Here is a 17,216-nt window from a genome sequence, read left to right as displayed (position 1 = left end):
ATGGGTGACATGTCTGGTGAGTATCCAGGCCATGGAAGAACTGGGACATTTTTATGTGGTCTGCATGTGGTCTGCGGTTGTGAAGCCGGTTGGACGTACTGCCAAATTCTCTTAAACGACGTTGGAGGTGGCTTATGGTAGAGAAATTAACATTACATTCTCTGGCAACAGCTCTGGTGGACATTCCTGCAATCAGCATGCCAATTGCACGCTCCCTCAAAACTTGAGACAGCCGTACATTTTAGAATGGCATGTTATTGTCCCCAGCACAAGGTGCACCTGTGTAATGATCATGCTGTTTAATCATCTTCTTGATATGCCATACCTGTCAAACAGATGGTTATCTTGACAAATGAGAAATGCTCACTCACAGAGATGTAAACAAATTTGTGCACAACATTTGAGAGAAATAAGCTTTTTGTTTGTATAGAACATTTCTGGGATCTTTTATTTCAGCTCATGAAACATTGGACCAACACTTTACATGTTATATTTTTGTATTTTTGTTATATTGGCACCCTTGACAGATGGAATGGCTCATAGGAGCAGGAGCCTACAGTATATCCTATTTCTGAAGCGTGAGGCAGCTGGATGTACAAGTACACCACCTGGACAGGACGCTAGTCTATCGCAGGGCAAAGATAACTGCCCACAAATGCTTATTGTAGCCATCAATGTGCTTGCTGCACTTTTCTACTGGAAGCGTGGCCCTCTGTTGAGCTGCAAACTGCTCCAATTCTGCAAAGTTTAAGGGGTGACTTCAACCAACAGCTGCTTTCAATGTGATTCCGACCTGCACTCAACGCTAGCCACTACAGAACATACAGTATCGCCATTTCTTCTTGAACCATTCCTGGGTGTTTTTAATGTGTTTGGGGTAATTGTCCTGCTGAAAGACGCATACTCTTCGACGGAGACCCAGTTGTTGGACACTAGGTTGAACATTGGAGTCCAAAACACCTTGATTTCATGATGCCTTGCACACGTTTAAGGCCCCAGGTACCAGAGGCAGCAACCCCACAGCATCATTGAACCTCCCACATGTTTGATCCAAGGGTGTTCTTTTCTTTGAATGTTTCATTTGGAACCAAATAAAACATTCAAAGAATTGTAAACCTAAGTTTCAGAAAGGAAAATAGTTAGTGCAATGTTGAAAATCCAATAAAATGGCATGGGAGACCAAAATATGATTTCAATGTCAACTGATTTTTGAAGAAATGGGAAATTATTGAATGTATATATTTGTCCACTATAGCTACAGTGTCATTGTGATAACCGTTTACATTGTTGTCTGATCCCATCTCTGATTCTATACTCCACACCTTGATAGGAAAATTCCCAACAGACAGAAACAGTTTTGTAGGTCAATTCTAAGCCAACTCTTTTGTTACTCACAAATACAGGACTGAGGAGTTGTACTATGAATATACTTGTTACAAACCAGGCCTGAGTTCCTGAATGAACAAGCCTATTGACACAAATTGACAAAACAACATCTGACAGCTCCCTATAGCGCTCATTACTGCTGTGACAGTAACACAGATGAACCTCTCCATCCCTATACAGTATGTTATTAAACCACTCGCTAGCAGACACTCTTCTGCTTGATGGTTGTGACCAAGAACCAGTGGTGGAAAAAGTATTAAATTGTCATACTTGAGTAAAAGTAAATATATCTTAATAGAAAATGTCTCAAGTAAAAGTAAAAGTTGCCCAGTAAAGTACTACTTGAGTAAAAGTCTACAATTATCTTGTTTTAAATGTATTTAAGTATGGTGGTGGAAAAAGTACTCAATTGTCATACTTGAGTAAAAGTACAAATTAAAAGTAAATGCTATACATCAAATTTCTTATATTAAGCACAGAAGATGGCACAATAATTTTTTATTTTTCGGACAGCCATAATTTACAAACATGGCATTTGTATTTAGTGAGTCCATCAGATCGGATTCAGTAGTGATGATGACAACGCACTATATTGATAGGTGAGTGAATTGGATCATAATTCTGTCTTGCCTGAGCATTCGAAATGTAACGAGTACTTTTTGGTGTCAGGGAAAATGTATGGGGTAAAAAGTACATATTTTCTTTAGGAATATAGTGGAGTAAAAGTAAAAGTTGTCAAAATATAAATAGTAAGGTAAAGTACATACCCCCCAAAATGACTTAGTACTTTAAAGTATTTTTACTTAAGTACTTTACACCACTACCAAGGACTGTGATTTACTAATGGCTGTTGAGGTGGTCCAAGGGCAGACAGTGGCTCATGACTCTGCTTTATATATGGGCCTTTGTAGCACCCTGTTCCAATTATGCTCTTACGGTAAATTGGGTTTATTGAGGTCATGTTCATCTTTTCCTGAAAGGAAAAGTAGAGCGTGTCACATTACTGTGTATATCACACTGTTTGCAATTCAACAGCATACGTTTGCAATATTTTCCACATATTCAGAAATGAAATAATAGACATTTTGAAGAAAGCATTATGCAGTACATTATGCTCAAGGATGTTCTTTCCTGATTGCCACTGTGTTAGTGATATCACGTTATTATATAGATACGTTGTGTGAAATGATATACAGTCATGATTCTGTATATATTTTTCCAGAAGGATATGTTACAGTATAAAGGATATATAGAATACTGTATGCACATGTTAGGGTGTAATCAACTTTCTAAGATTTCATATAATTTGTCCCAATGTAGATCAAGATAAACACAAAACCTTTCTGGATTAGAGTATATGTAAGAAGGAATTAACAGAGTATTTACGTTTGACCTTTTTAGATTCCGGAACTGGAATTTAGTGAGTGCGTGGTCCTCTGATATCTATCTGCTACAAAAACTTAAATAACAGACACCTGAGTTGGACTGTAAGGTAAATTCATCTCGATATCAAATGTTGTTACAGGTCAGGGGTCAAAACAGTGAGGTCACTGTCATACGGACAGGTAGGATTTGGGTAAATTCCACTGAAATTCCAGTTAATTTTCTTTACAAAAAGGAAAATTGGAATTTCAGTTTTACTTCTTGAATTGACAGAATTAATATGGTATTGACCCCAATTATCCATGACCCCAGGGATATGAAGATGGGGTAATGCCCTTGCACCGTGGAAAAACAGCTTTGGTCAGCACCCAGAGGATGAGCAGCAGAGAGGTGGGAGGGAGGGAGGGGGTTGCTTGCTGTGTCAGACAGTGTCAGATGCAAATTAGCTGGCTGAGGGCCATTAGCTGGCTGAGGGCCATTAGCTGGCTGAGGTCAGGAGGTCCACCTAAGGGAAGGTGGCACTGGTGAGAGAGATAGTGAGAGGGAGACAAAGAGAGAGAAATACATAGAGAGAGGGTGCGTAAAATGGCACTGATGAGCCCTGTCAATGCTCTGTGCTCCATTTTTAATGATGCCCCAGCCAGGCCTGTTGGGAAGATGTACTGGGCCAAGCCTGAGGCAGTACACTGCTGCGGCTCAGTCAAACGGTAGTCAATCACTCCAGACAGTAGAGATCAATAAGAAAAGGCACAATAATGATGAAGAGCTGAGAAACCTCACTCTTCACTCTCTTTTTCATTAAGACATGAAGTCGACCCATTTCTCATAAACATTGGTGGTACAGCCCATTTTACATACACATTGGTGGTACAGCCCATTTCTCATACACATTGGTAGTGCTTTGGCCGTAAAACACTCACCAGGGGTGATCTTATCGTAAGACAGTGTATTACATTTAGGCCCCAATTCAATCAGTTGCAGGTCGAGACAAAACGCATAGCAGGTTGTTGCATTCATTCAGAATATTTACACCTACACCAGTGTGTTGAACATTTTACAAAAACACATTTACTTGAAGAACAGCGCAGATGCAAAGTTTGGTAACAGAATGACGGCACAGACAGCACAAACCGTAATTTTGTTACCAAACTTTGCAGCTGTGCTGTTCTTCAAGTGAATGGATTTTTGTAAAATGTTCAGTGGAAATTGTTAAAATTAGTCTTTGTGCATAGAATTGTATGGTTTGTTTAACTTTGCAATCATTGGTTTTATGTTTGGCATGTATATTAAAGTGAAAATTCTAAGTCTCAGCATCACTCTGTTTCCGTGGAAATTGCCCTTTTGTCCCTTGGAAACTAGAGAAAAACATCTCCCCATCCCAGCAGCAATCAGCAGCCTCACATTTCTTCCTTTCTAATCATTAGAAAAGACTGAAAAGGTCACAGTACAGGTTACCCCAGGGGGTGTAGGCTTTACGCTGCTGCTGCTTCAGTTACAGTGCATTCGGAAAGTATTCAGACCCCTCGACTTTTTCAACATTACAGCCTTATTCGAAAATTTATGCAATTCAATGTTTGCTCATCAATCTACACACAATACCCCATAATCACAATGTGAAAACAGGTTTTTAAAAATGTTTGCAAATGTATTACAAATAAAAAACAGAAATACCTTATAAGTATTTGCTATGAGACTTGAAATTGTGCTCCAATTTCCATTGATCATCCTTGAGATGTTTCTCCAACTTGATTGGAGTCCACCTGTGGTAAATTCAATTGATTGGACATGATTTGGAAAGGCATACACCTGTCTATATAAGGTCCCACAGTTGACAGGGCATGTCAGAGCAAAAACCAAACCGTTGAGGTTGAAGGAATTATCCGTAGAGCTCCAAGACAGGATTGTGTGGAGGCACAGATCTGGGGAAGGGTACCAAAACATTACGGCAGCATTGAAGGTCCCTAAGAACACAGTGGCATCCATCATTCCTAGAGCTGGCCGCCTGGCCAAACTGAGCAATCGGGGGAGAAGGGCCTTGATTAGGGAGGTGACCAAGAACCTGATGGTCACTCCAGTCCAGTGACAGAGCTCTGGTTCCTCTGTGGAGATGGGAGAACCTTCCAGAAGGATAACCATGTCTTCAGCACTCCACCAATTAGGCTTTCATGGTAGAGTGGCCAGATTGAAGACACTCCTCAGTAAAAGGCACATGACAGCCCGCTTGGAGTTTGCCAAAAGTAAGATTCTCTGGCCTGATAAAACCAAGTTTGAACTCTTTGGCCTGAATGCCAAGTGTCACGTCTGGAGGAAACCAGGCACCATCCCTATGGTGAAGCATGGTGGTGGCAGCATGGTGGTGGCAGCATGTTTTTCAGCAGCAGGTACCGGGAGACTAGTCAGGTTCGAGGGAAAGATGAACAGAGCAAAGTACAGAGAGATCCTTGATGAAAACCTGCTCCAGAGCACTCAGGACCTCAGACTGGGGCGAAGGTTCACCTTCCAACAGGACATCGACCCTAAGCACACAGCCAAGACAACGCAGGAGTGGCTTCAGTCTCTGAAGGTCCTTGTGTCGCCCAGCCAGAGTCCAGTCTTGAACCGGATCGAACATCTCTGGAGAGACCTGACAATAGTTGTGTAGTGAAGCTCCACATCCAACCTGACAGAGATTGAGAGGATCTGCAGAGAAGAATGGTAGAATCTCCCCAAATACAGGTGTGCCAAGCTTGGAGTGTCATACCCAAGACGTCTCGAATCTGTAATCGCTGTCAAAGGTACTTCAACAAAGTACTAAGTAAAGGGTCTGAATACTTATGTAAATGTGATATTTACGTTTGTATTTTTTTAAATAAATGTGCAAACATTTCTATAAACCTGTTTTTGCTTTCATTATGGGATATTGTGTGTAGCTTGATAAAAAAAACTATTTAATTCATTTTAGAATAAGGCTGTAAATGTAACAAAATGTGGAAAAAGTCAAAGGGTCTGAATACTTTCAGGATGCACTGTATATATTGTTTCAGGACGACAGAGTGGCCATGGAAACGGACATCGGAACTAAGAAACCTGAGAATACTGTTGAGTTCCTAGATCCCTTCACCTTAAGATTGGATTAGTGTAGCACAGGTCAAGGTGAACGTCTCTGTCTGGTCTGGCCTCTCCTTTGTTTCAGCATGGACCTGCCTTCAGTTTTACTATGTATACTTCTGGAACTCCTTGCTGTGAGCTGTAAGCAAATGTTTCATTTTCTATTTTCTGGTTAATTTACTGTTGTAGTACGTGGCTGTGCTTGGATGACTAGTCCATTGAATGCTGATTTTATGATTGAATGTGAAAAGACGAAGGTAAAAAATGTAGAAAGGATAATAGTAGAATTTGCTCATTGTGGTCATTATATCGTAAGCTTTAACAGTTTTTCTATGTTCTGTATTTATTTTTTCTGATGTCATATACCCATTGGGACTATCTTTTTGCCAATTATTTGTCACTGTCATTACTATCTAGAGATGATTATTGCTACAGTTGATTTGTTTGTAATTAGGAATCCTAATTTAGAAATGAAATCACTTTGACAGTTATGGCTGAGGTCCAAAGTGGGAAGAGTCATTTATCGAAAATGTCAGGCTCACTCTCATCTGAAAAGGCAAGTTATGATGTCTGACTTATTTGTCTGACCAAACAATTATTGACAAGCTACGTTTTCACCCAAACACTCATGAGGTGATTTTCTTCTCGTACTATTTTTAGCTTCTTTAACAGATGCTCAATAATGCATTTTTACTCTAGCAACTGTTTTCACATATAAATTACAGGAAAGAGGCAATGTATGTATCCAAGTTCAAAAGTGCATTTCAGTTATACCTTTGGATTGAAAAACTATGGAAGCAACGCATGTTTATTAAGCCATGGAAGTTAAAATCAAGGTAGATTCAGATTAGTATCTTCAAACACATGCTCTCTGTGCCTTATAGTTCTTGTTCATTATGTGTTAGTTCCCTAGGTCTTAGTTCCATAGACTTACGTATATCATTAACGTGCTAGTTCTCATACTGTGTTCTCATCCTGTGGTAGACAGGACATAGTCATCATCCATTTCAAGCACATACTGTACCAGAATAAGGGTGCAGTCTATGCAGCTTGGCATTTACTGAGATGACTCCTGTACTGGAGGCAGCTCTGCGGAGTGTTCACTAGCTGGCAGAGCCACAAAGTCATAAAATCAGATTTTAAACCTAACCTTAACACTAACATTAACTACACTGCTATCCCTAATGCCTAACCCTAACCTTAAATGATGACCAAAAAGCACATTTTTGTTTCCATGAATTTTGACAATATAGCCAATTCTGACTTTGCAGCTCGCCCATTACATTTATATTTGACGTTTTAATAATTTATTAGACGCTCTTCTCCAGAGTATTCATCTTAAGATAGCTAGATGGGAAAACCACATACCATGTAGCGGAAACCGCTCAGTTCTGCCTCCAGGGCAAGACTCATGACAATGAACGTTAAACAGTGCAGTCTATTCCGTGCTAGGTCATATTGTATAGGGTTACCTTTCCTGCTGCTTCTTACACGGAACTGTCTAATTATAGCATGGGACAGGATCAATATCCAGGAACCTAATGGAGCATTGGCTTTCATGCCATAGAGAGATCTCAGTTCCTGTCTGGTCTCTACTCACTGGGCACAGACGTCATTTCAACTTCTAGTTTTGATTTACATTTGGTTGAGTTGTCAACTAATGTGAATTGAACATAACATCAACAAAACATGTCACAATGTCATTGGATTTAGGTTGAAACTCCCTTACGTTGAAGACTTTTGCAAATCCAATCAGTTTTCCACATTGATTCAACGTCATTACATTGATTTCTTTAGTTGAAATGACGTGGAAACAATGTTGTTTGAACCAGTTTTTTGCCCAGTGGGTGGTGCTCAAACCTGGGTTTTCTGTGTGTTAACTTTATTAAATACATACTGTACCTAGACTGTGTCCTAGACAATTTCCCATTCTAGGACAATACAAAAAGACAAAAAGGTGGCAATTATGATGCAGATAAACTTTAGTTAATGGACCTTAGTTCCTTCTGGAAAAATAAAGTTTATTGTATCCTATCCTATTCTATCTTATCCTCTCCTATACATGATGAGTAAACAGACAACAGTAAAATGAGGGATGTTACTCTGAAACAGTCTTCGCAAGATGCTTTATATGTATAGATATTCACAGAAACAGCACAAGCAAAACAAAGCATGTCATGGAAAATAAGATCCAATCCAGGTCAAATTCAATATTGTCCCCCAAAACATGTTACCAACATGAGAGGCTACACTCTATAATGGCCACAGTGAAACGTGATTGATATTGACTCTGATTCTGTGCACGCCTGAGATTAGATTTTATTGATCTGTACAGCATCTGTGCCATAAAACCCTATGATGTTGTCTTTATGAGGTGTGTGCTGCCACAGTAACTGTTACAACTGTATGTGATTGTGTTGTGTACTATATCCTTATGTTTTTTTTTTTATATCACAGGCCAGGAGCTGATACATGGGCGTATAGTGGGAGGATATGCCCCTGCACCCCATTCCATCAAATACCTTGTATCAATACAGTCAACTAGAGGACAACACTTTTGTGGAGGATCCTTGATAAATAAATACTGGGTGCTCACAGCAGCACATTGTACTATAGGGTAAGTTAATTTTCATGTCCTTGTTTTGTCATTATTTGACCCCCCCCCCCCCCTTTCTGTAATAGTAAGCTTTACACATGCGTACAGTATGTATGTTGCAAGCGCAAACCTGATCTAACCGGACAAAATTAACCAGGTCAGATATGATATAGATATAGTATACAGCATTACTCACTCTGTAACTTAGTATTGATGGGAAATGATGTAGCTACGGTGGCCTCAAAAGTACAGTATACAGGAACTGGGAAACAATATAATAGACTTATTGACACAGGGCAGCTCGACTTGACATCCATAAGAGTGTGTTTGTGGGTGTGTGTAAGTCAAGTCCGTTAGCAGGTCCATGGAGAGGTATCAGATTGTCCCAGATGAAACGTATCAAGGCTGAGAGCAAGTGCCTGAAAGCGATACGGGCACCAAGCTCACAATGAGAGGATTTGTGCCGTGATTCTGTGGCACAGCAATCTGACTCAAGCATCCCAGGGCCCAGAGGCTAATCGACGTACTTACATACTGTACTGTACTGACACCAAAACACAGAAGCTTTTGTTCGGGAAAGTGAATTTACACATGAACCCAAAAGGCAAGATTTATGTCTGTACATTATTATGAATATTATATTTTTTAAAGAATGGAATCCAGGACAGATATTGTGATGCAAGCTATTATGGCTGAGTGACCTTTGTGACACTTTTTGGGGGTAATACGTTACTGTGGGTGTTGTTATGCATGCATTCATTAAGCCTTTATAACAGCTATATAACACATTTTAATATTTGTCATAAGCTGTCATAAGTACTTTTAAATAGTTATGAGTCACAGTATGAGATGTTATGAAACCGGTTATAATAGTTGTTAAAAATGACCGTTCGTCCTGTTGTCATATGCTCTGTCAACTGCTAATAAAAACTGCTATTACATAGTCTGCATGACAACTCATGCTACATAAGAGTCAAGATACCAGATTTTGTAACAGGGTGTTATGTAATTTACCAACCAGTATTACATTGAACGTAATGATGGGCGTCATAACCATGTCATATGGTGTGCATATGGTGTGTAATTTTGAGATGTTATAAAACAGTTATAAGTGGGCTTATACACACAGAATGAGTTGAGAATATCACAAACCTTGACCATTTAAAGGATCTCCAAGAGAAACGTGCAAATGGGAGCACAGATGTACTTAATACCAACAGCTTGCCAAAAAAACATAAAAATGTTGAAACGAAATGGATAACAAAACCAACTTTGCATGGGACACAACAGGATTTGTGACAGCTGTGAAAAAGGAATATGTGCAAGCTACAGTAACAATGACTGCTATATTATTAAAAAATGGCTTGTTAATCAGGTAATTGACTAGTTGGTTTATGTTGCAATAGAGAGAAATAATAATGGTGTCTTTTTGTAGGCACTAACGGAGGCTAACTCCGCTATGGCTCGTTGGGAAAAGATTATGGGGATTCTTTTTTTTGTTGTAGGGTTTTGGATAAATGCTGAAAATAAGGTTTGTGGTAAACTAACTGTCAGAAAAATGGAACTACAACTAGCTAAAGCTAAATCTAATTATTTTCAACGTATATCCCGAAACCCCATTATTTTCTCTAATAATTTCCCCCACGGGAATGGCTAATGAACCAGAGGTAGAAAATGCTAACTCATTTAGTTTTTTTAGGACTACAAGCTGGTGAGCTTTATTGCTGTCACGCCCTGACCGTAGAGATCATTTTTATGTCTCTATTTTGGTTGGTCAGGGTGTGAGTTTGGGTGGGCATTCTATGTCTGGCATTCTATGTTTGTATGTCTATGTTTTCTATTTCTATTGTGTTTGGCCTGGTATGGTTCCCAATCAGAGGCAGCTGTCAATCGTTGTCTCTGATTGAGAGCCATACTTAGGTAGCCTGTTTTCCCACTTTGGTTGTGGGTGGTTTCCTGTTTAGTGTTGCTGCACCTTTCAGCACTGTTTCGTTTCATTCACTGTCTTTGTTGTTTTTGATTACGTCAGTGTTCAGTTTATTTATATTAATAAAGATGGACAATTACCACGCTGCGTATTGGTCCGATCTTGACTACTCCTCATCCGACGGGGACGACGATCGTTACAATTGCAGCATTTTGCTGACCCACTGACGGCTAACGTTAGCTATCTAGCAATCTGCTAGCGCTAGCTAGCTAACTTTACTAGCTACAGGTGGAGTTTAAAAACTCTGTAGCACATTGCACATTAACATTCTCTTTCACTTTAAACACATTTACCTTTTCATGTTAATACACGTTATTTAACTCAAGCAAACTAACATTATTGTTATCCATGTTATTTGCTGTAGCTAGTGCCAATATCTCTTCTCCATCTCATTTCCCACCTTTCTTCTGATTTCAGCAATATGATTCGCTGGCACGAGAGCTCTCAATAACATTTCATTGGATCTCCAAACTGTCCATGAAATTTCAGCTATATGCTGACACTAAGCAGATCCAATGAAAAGTCATTAAGAGCCCTTCTGTCAGATAATCATATCGCTGAAATCGGAAGAAGGGTCAAAAGAAGAGTTCCTCCTTATTTGAATTTAATGAGTTAGCCACCATGCTAGAGTGGCTAATGCCTAGGAATGCTAGATGTTGTGTATCACGTTCAGCCAATCACACTGCAGCAGTCTGTTGTTTACCCCTGGCTGAATGCGGAGCGCAACATCAGGAAGTAGCATTAGCTACTCCAGCATGGTGATGGAAAATGGTGTTTCAAAAAGAAAGTATGCATATTTTCATCATTTTCTTCCCGCCTTCTCGCCATTAAATTGAGTTAAGGAGGAAATTGACGCCTTTGCAGCCTGAATGGACATGAACAGTAATTTTTAACACCCATTATAACCGGTTTTATAACATCTCATACTGTGACTCATAAAATTGCACCCAGAAGAAGTTATAAGGATAATTTAGTTGCTAATGGCAGCCTGCAATTCCAAGGTTGGCCTTACATTTTAGTTACCAAATGAGAGGGGCAGCACTGAGCTAGACTGCAACGTTACTTCCTGGAGTAGCTCAAATTGTGCATATTACGTCTCCATGAGACACAATCCATTTGGCTTCAATGCGCTATTGAGTCTTCACATGGGATTTATGGTGTCACGTGATTGATGGCTTTGTCCATTCATATATATAGTCATTGGCAAAGTGTTACCTTAGTTTGTTTTTAACTATGTTGGTTGAGCTACAGTTATGCTCTGGTGATGACACTGAGGGGAATGAAAAATAATTAGACTGCTGAACAGTCATTTCCTCCAGTTTGTCAACACATACAATAAGGCCTACTGTGTGTATCCATGGTTGGCTCTGCATTAACTTGGAAGTAATACAAATATGTCTCTTTCGTTTACAGGGTGGAACAAATTATTATAGTAGCAGGAGACTATTCAGTAAGCATGTATGAAGGGACCGAACAGTTCTTCATACCCCAGCTCTTAATACCCCACCCCCAGTACAACAAGATTACGAACAACGCAGATATTATGCTTATCAAGGTAAAAGAGAGGAAGAAATACTAGTAATATCTGTAGTATCTAGGTAGGCTATGTAGTATACAATACCAATTGTACCACCCTTTGCCTTGATGACAGCTTTGCACATGCTTGGCATTCTCTCAACCAGCTTCACTTGGAATGCTTTTCCAACTGTCTTGAAGGAGTTCCCACATATACTAAGCACACATATACTGAGCTTTTCCTTCACTCTGCGGTCCAACTCATCCCAAGCCATCTCAATTGGGTTGAGGTCGGGTGATTGTGGAGGCCAGGTCATCTGATGCAGCACTCCATCACTCTCCTTCTTGGTCAAATAGCCCTTACACAGACTGGAGGTGTGTTGGGTCATTGTCCTGTTGAAAGACAAATATTCCCACTAAGCACATACTAGATGGGATGGCGTATCATTGCAGAATGCTGTGGTAGCCTTGCTGGTTAAGGGTGCCTTGAATTCTAAATAATTCATTGACAGTGTCACCAGCAAAGCACCCCCACACCATCACACCTCCTCCTCCATGATTCACGGTGAGAACCACACATGCAGAGATCATCTGTTCACCTACTCCGCGTCTCACAAACACACAATGGTTGGAACCAAAAATCTCAAATGTGGACTCATTATACCAAAGGACAGATTTCCACCAGTCTAATGTCCATTGCTCATGTTTCTTGGCCCAAGCAAGTCTCTTATTATTTGTGTCCTTTAGTAGTGGTTTCTTTGCAGCAATTCGACAATGAAGGCCTGATTCATGCAGTCTCCTCTGAACAGTTGATGTTGTGTCTGTTACTTGAACTCTGTGAGGTGCAATCTGAGGTGCAGTTAATTGCTGATTTCTTTGGCTGGTAACTCTAATGAACTTATCCTCTGCAGCAGAGGTTACTCTGGGTATTCCTTTCCTGTGGCGGTCCTCATGAGAGCCAGTTTCATCATTGCGGTTGATGGTTTTTGCGACTGCACTTGAAGAAACATTCAAAGTTCTTGAAATGTTCTGGATTGACTGACCTTCATGTCTTTTAATTAAGGTGTTAAGATAATTCTGTTCTCAATGTTCTTAAACTGAACTTCAATTAAACTACTCAGTCTGCAACCCAGAATTTGTAAGATACTGTCACGTTCTGACCTTAGTTCTTTTGTTATTTCTTTGTTTTAGTATGGTCAGGGCGTGAGTTGGGTGGGTTATCTATGTTTGTTTTTCTATGTTTTTTTTTCTCGTATGGCCTGATATGGTTCTCAATCAGAGGCAGGTGTTTGTCGTTGTCTCTGATTGGGAACCATATTTAGGGAGGTTGTTTTCTATTGTGTTTTGTGGGTGGTTGTTTTCTGTGTCTGTGTGTTCCACACGGAACTGTTTTGGTTTGTTATTTCACGTGGCGTTTATTGTTTTGTTTCTGTGTTCGTTTGTTTCATTAAAATATATTATGGACACATACCACGCTGCGCTTTGGTCCTCCTCTCTTTCTCCCAAAGAAGATCGTTACAGAACCACCCACCAAAGGACCAAGCAGCGTGGTAACGGGCAAAGCAGCAGCAGCAGCGATCGCAGGACTCTTGGACCTGGGAGGAGATTCTGGACGGCAAGGGACCCTGGGCACAGGCTGGAGAGTATCGCCGCCCCAAAGCTGAGCTGGAGGCAGCGAAAGCGGAGAGGCGGTTGTATGAGGAGGCTGCACGTAAGCGTGGCTGGAAGCCGCCCCAAACATTTCTTGGGGGGGGCACACGGGGAGTGTGGCTAAGCCAGGTAGGAGACCTGAGCCAACTCCCCGTGCTTACCTTGGAGAGAGAGGGACCGGGCAGGTACCGTGTTATGCCGTGAGGCGCACGGTGTTCCCGGTGAGCAGGCATAGCCCGGTGCGGTACATAGCAGCGCCTCGTATCGGCCGGGCTAGAGTGAGCCAGGTGCCATGAAGCCGGCTCAACGCATCTGGTCTCTAGTGCGTCTCCTCAGGCCGGGGTACATGGCACCAGCCCTACGCATGGTGTCCCCGGTTCGCCAGCACAGCCCAGTGCGGCCTATTCCACCTCGCCGCACTGGCTTGGCTACAGGGAGCATTCAGCCAGGTAGGGTTGGGCAGGCTCGGTGCTCGAGACCTGTAGTGCGCCTTCACGGTCCGGTCTATCCGGTGCCACCTCCACGCACCAGCCCTCCGGTGGCAGCCCCCCGCACCAGGCTGTCTCTCCGTCTCCGCACTACAGGTGCTCCCGCCTGCTCAGCGATGTCAGAGTCTCCCTCCTGTCCAGCGCCGCCTGAGTCTCCCTCCTGTCCAGCGCCGCCTGAGTCTCCCTCCTGTCCAGCGCCGCCTGAGTCTCCCTCCTGTCCAGCGCCGCCTGAGCCGTTCGTCTGTCCAGTGCCGCCTGAGCCGTCCGTCTGTCCAGCGCCGCCTGAGCCGTCCGTCTGTCTAGCGCCGCCTGAGCCGTCCGTCTGTCCTGCACCGCCTGAGCCGTCCGTCTGTCCAGCACCGCCTGAGCCGTCCGTCTGTCCTGAGCCGCCTGAGCCGCCTGTCTGTCCTGAGCCGCCAGAGCCGCCCGCCAGTCAGGAGCCGCCAGAGCCGCCCGATCTGCCTTTCAGTCCGGAGCTGCCTTTCAGTCCGGAGATGCCCTTCAGTCCGGAGCTGCCCCTCAGTCCTGAGCTGCCCCTCAGTCCTGAGCTGCCCCTCAGTCCTGAGCTACCCCTCAGTCCTGAGCTACCCCTCAGTCCGGAGCTGCCCCTCAGTCCGGAGCTGCCCCTCAGTCCAGAGGCGCTCCTCAGTCCAGTGGAGCCCTTTAGTAGGGTTGCCAGTCCTAGGTCGGCGGCGAGGGTCACCGCTCTAAAGACGCTACTGAAGTGGCCTAAGACTATGGTGGAGTGGGGTCCACGTCCCGCGCCAGAGCCGCCACCGCGGACAGATGCCCACCCAGACCCTCCCCTATAGGTTCAGATTTTGCGGCCGAACTGTCTGCCACAGTTCCTTGTCTGTTAAACAGTTCCTCTTTTTCTATGCACAATTCTAGTCTTATGATTCAAATACATCTCACTCCATTATCCAGTGACAAGGTGGAATACTGTTTGTTATTGCCTTAACATTCATTTGAAAGTATAAATCATTTAGTCATTATCTTACCATTACCTTAAACATATGAATCTCCATAACATAAGGTAATGATGGACTGTCAGCTTATTTGAGCTGTTCTTGGCATAATATGGATTTGGTCTTTTACCAAATAGGGCTATCTTCTGTATTCCACCCATACCTTGTCACAACACAACTGATTGGCTCAAATGCATTAGGAAGGAAAGAAATTCCACAAATTAACTTTTAACAAGGCACACCTTGTTAATTTAAATGTATTCCAGGTCACTACCTCAGGAAACTGGTTGAGAGAATGCCAAGAGTGTGCAAAGCTGCCATCAAGACAAAGGGTGGCTATTTTGAAGAATCTAAAATCTAAAATATATTTAGATTTGTTTAACACTTTTTTGGTTACTACATGGTTCCATATGTGTTATTTCATAGTTTTGATGTCTTCACTATTATTCTACAACGTAGAAAATAGTAAAAACAAAGAAAAACCCTTGAATGAGTAGGTGTGTCCAAACTTTTGACTGGTACTGTACTTTTTCACTCAAGGCTTAGTTAAATGTCATCATTAGGTGTTTTATTACTCTTTGAAGGCCTTGGTAAAAGACAGAAAGTTTTTTCTTCAAACCTAACCTGATCCACATTTCCTGTGTCTGTCTCCATCTCTTTTCAGCTGAAAGCTCCAGTGTACCTGAATAGCTATGTGTCCATCGCTCCGCTGCCCCGCCAGAGTGCCTCGGTGGCAGAGGGGCAGTTGTGCAGGGTGTCAGGCTGGGGGTTCACCAGCTCTAGTGGGGGACAGATACCCACCTCCCTGCGCACCGTCAAACTTCCCATCGTCTCCACAGCCAAATGCAACAGCAGTGAGTCTTTCAATGGGAACATCACATCCAACATGATCTGTGCAGGCTACAGCGCTGGCAGAAAGGACGCGTGTAAGGTAGGACCCACGCTATAGTTACTAGGATAGGGTTTACGATTTCTAATGCTATGGGTCGGATTATACCTAATACTAGACTAAAAAGCATGTTTAATACATATTTTCCATTGAGCATGGCTATTAGTCGAGGGAGTAGGTTTAAGCTTGGTCCGTCAAACATGCAGCCAGAGCCGCCCGCCAGTCAGGAGCCGCCAGAGCCGAATCTTTAGGATATCTAGAAAAATCGAATTCGGCATCCAAATATTAATTGCCATTGCCCACGGTATAGATGATTTTGTGTCTCTAAACTCCAGGCTTTTGTCTGTCTGTTGTTTCAGGGAGATTCTGGGGGCCCACTGGTGTGTGAAGGTCGGATCTATGGTGTGGTTTCCTGGGGGATGGGCTGTGCCGATGCCAAGTACCCAGGAGTCTACACTGCTGTGTCAAAGTATCGCAGGTGGATAGACCGGACCATATTCAGCTACTACGGACGCTGCAGCAAGTATTAGAATCAAGTGTTTCTGTCTGAAACACTACCCTTATCTTGAACTTGAAACATTTCAGAGAGCTTGATGTGAAACATGGGGATAAAAAGTCTCCCAGTTTCATGTAGTTTTTCATTACTTTTATTTGTGTATATTAATTAGATTTATAAAAAATAGATAGAAACATAGATAATGGACCATCCCCAACATGTTCTTGCAGTACTGTATGTTGCTACTTGTAGTCCCCTAGCAATGCCATTCCACAAAGCAACATGAAGAACTGATCAAATATAAATAATGTCAACAATAAAACATTTATTTAACAAGAGATGTAATGCCAAGTTAACATGGTTTAGTTTATATGAAGACCAGTGTTATCAACCAGACACTAATGCATAAAGCATAAACTTGAATCAAGCAACTTCAAGTCTGAGTGGTGAGTGCATGTATATTTAGACTACATAGAATAGTTAAATAATTGTGAAATTGTAAGTGTGTTGTAAAAAAATGAAGTGAACTGTATGTTTTCCTTGTTTTATATAATACATCACTACCAATTCAAGGTGGACTGGTTTTATTTTCACAATTTGTATTACAAGTGTGTCATCCAGATTTAATTGAGGAATCAAATTCTGGACAGTCATATTTACAAAAAAAATTGTGGAGTAGAAATGTTATCAACTTCCAAAGTTGCCGAACAAATATCCCAGCTGTACCCATAATTGTATTTATTTAACCCTTATTTTACTAGGTAAGTTGAC

At 41.9% G+C, this 17,216-nt stretch overlaps 1 protein-coding gene across 1 annotated transcript; it reads left to right on the top strand.

Moving 5' to 3' along the window:
• Positions 1–16,957, top strand: LOC139541834 (trypsin-like). The gene is made up of 5 exons (XM_071346742.1): positions 1–16; positions 8,314–8,473; positions 11,853–11,994; positions 15,725–15,991; positions 16,309–16,957. The coding sequence occupies exons 1-5, from the start codon at positions 1–3 to the stop codon at positions 16,477–16,479; spliced, it is 756 nt and encodes a 251-aa protein (XP_071202843.1). The 3' UTR covers positions 16,480–16,957.
• Positions 16,958–17,216: the final 259 nt, after the last annotated feature.

This window comes from Salvelinus alpinus, chromosome 17, assembly GCF_045679555.1.
Source record: "Salvelinus alpinus chromosome 17, SLU_Salpinus.1, whole genome shotgun sequence".
NCBI classification, from domain to species: domain Eukaryota; kingdom Metazoa; phylum Chordata; class Actinopteri; order Salmoniformes; family Salmonidae; genus Salvelinus; species Salvelinus alpinus.
This window is presented reverse-complemented; position numbering and strand designations above follow the sequence as displayed.

Bases quoted from the DNA above. Each gene is read 5' to 3' on its own strand.
- LOC139541834 (XM_071346742.1), top strand. The intron at 8,474-11,852 runs GTAAGTTAATTT...TTTCGTTTACAG, and splicing joins GCAGCACATTGTACTATAGG to GGTGGAACAAATTATTATAG. The intron at 15,992-16,308 runs GTAGGACCCACG...CTGTTGTTTCAG, and splicing joins GCAGAAAGGACGCGTGTAAG to GGAGATTCTGGGGGCCCACT.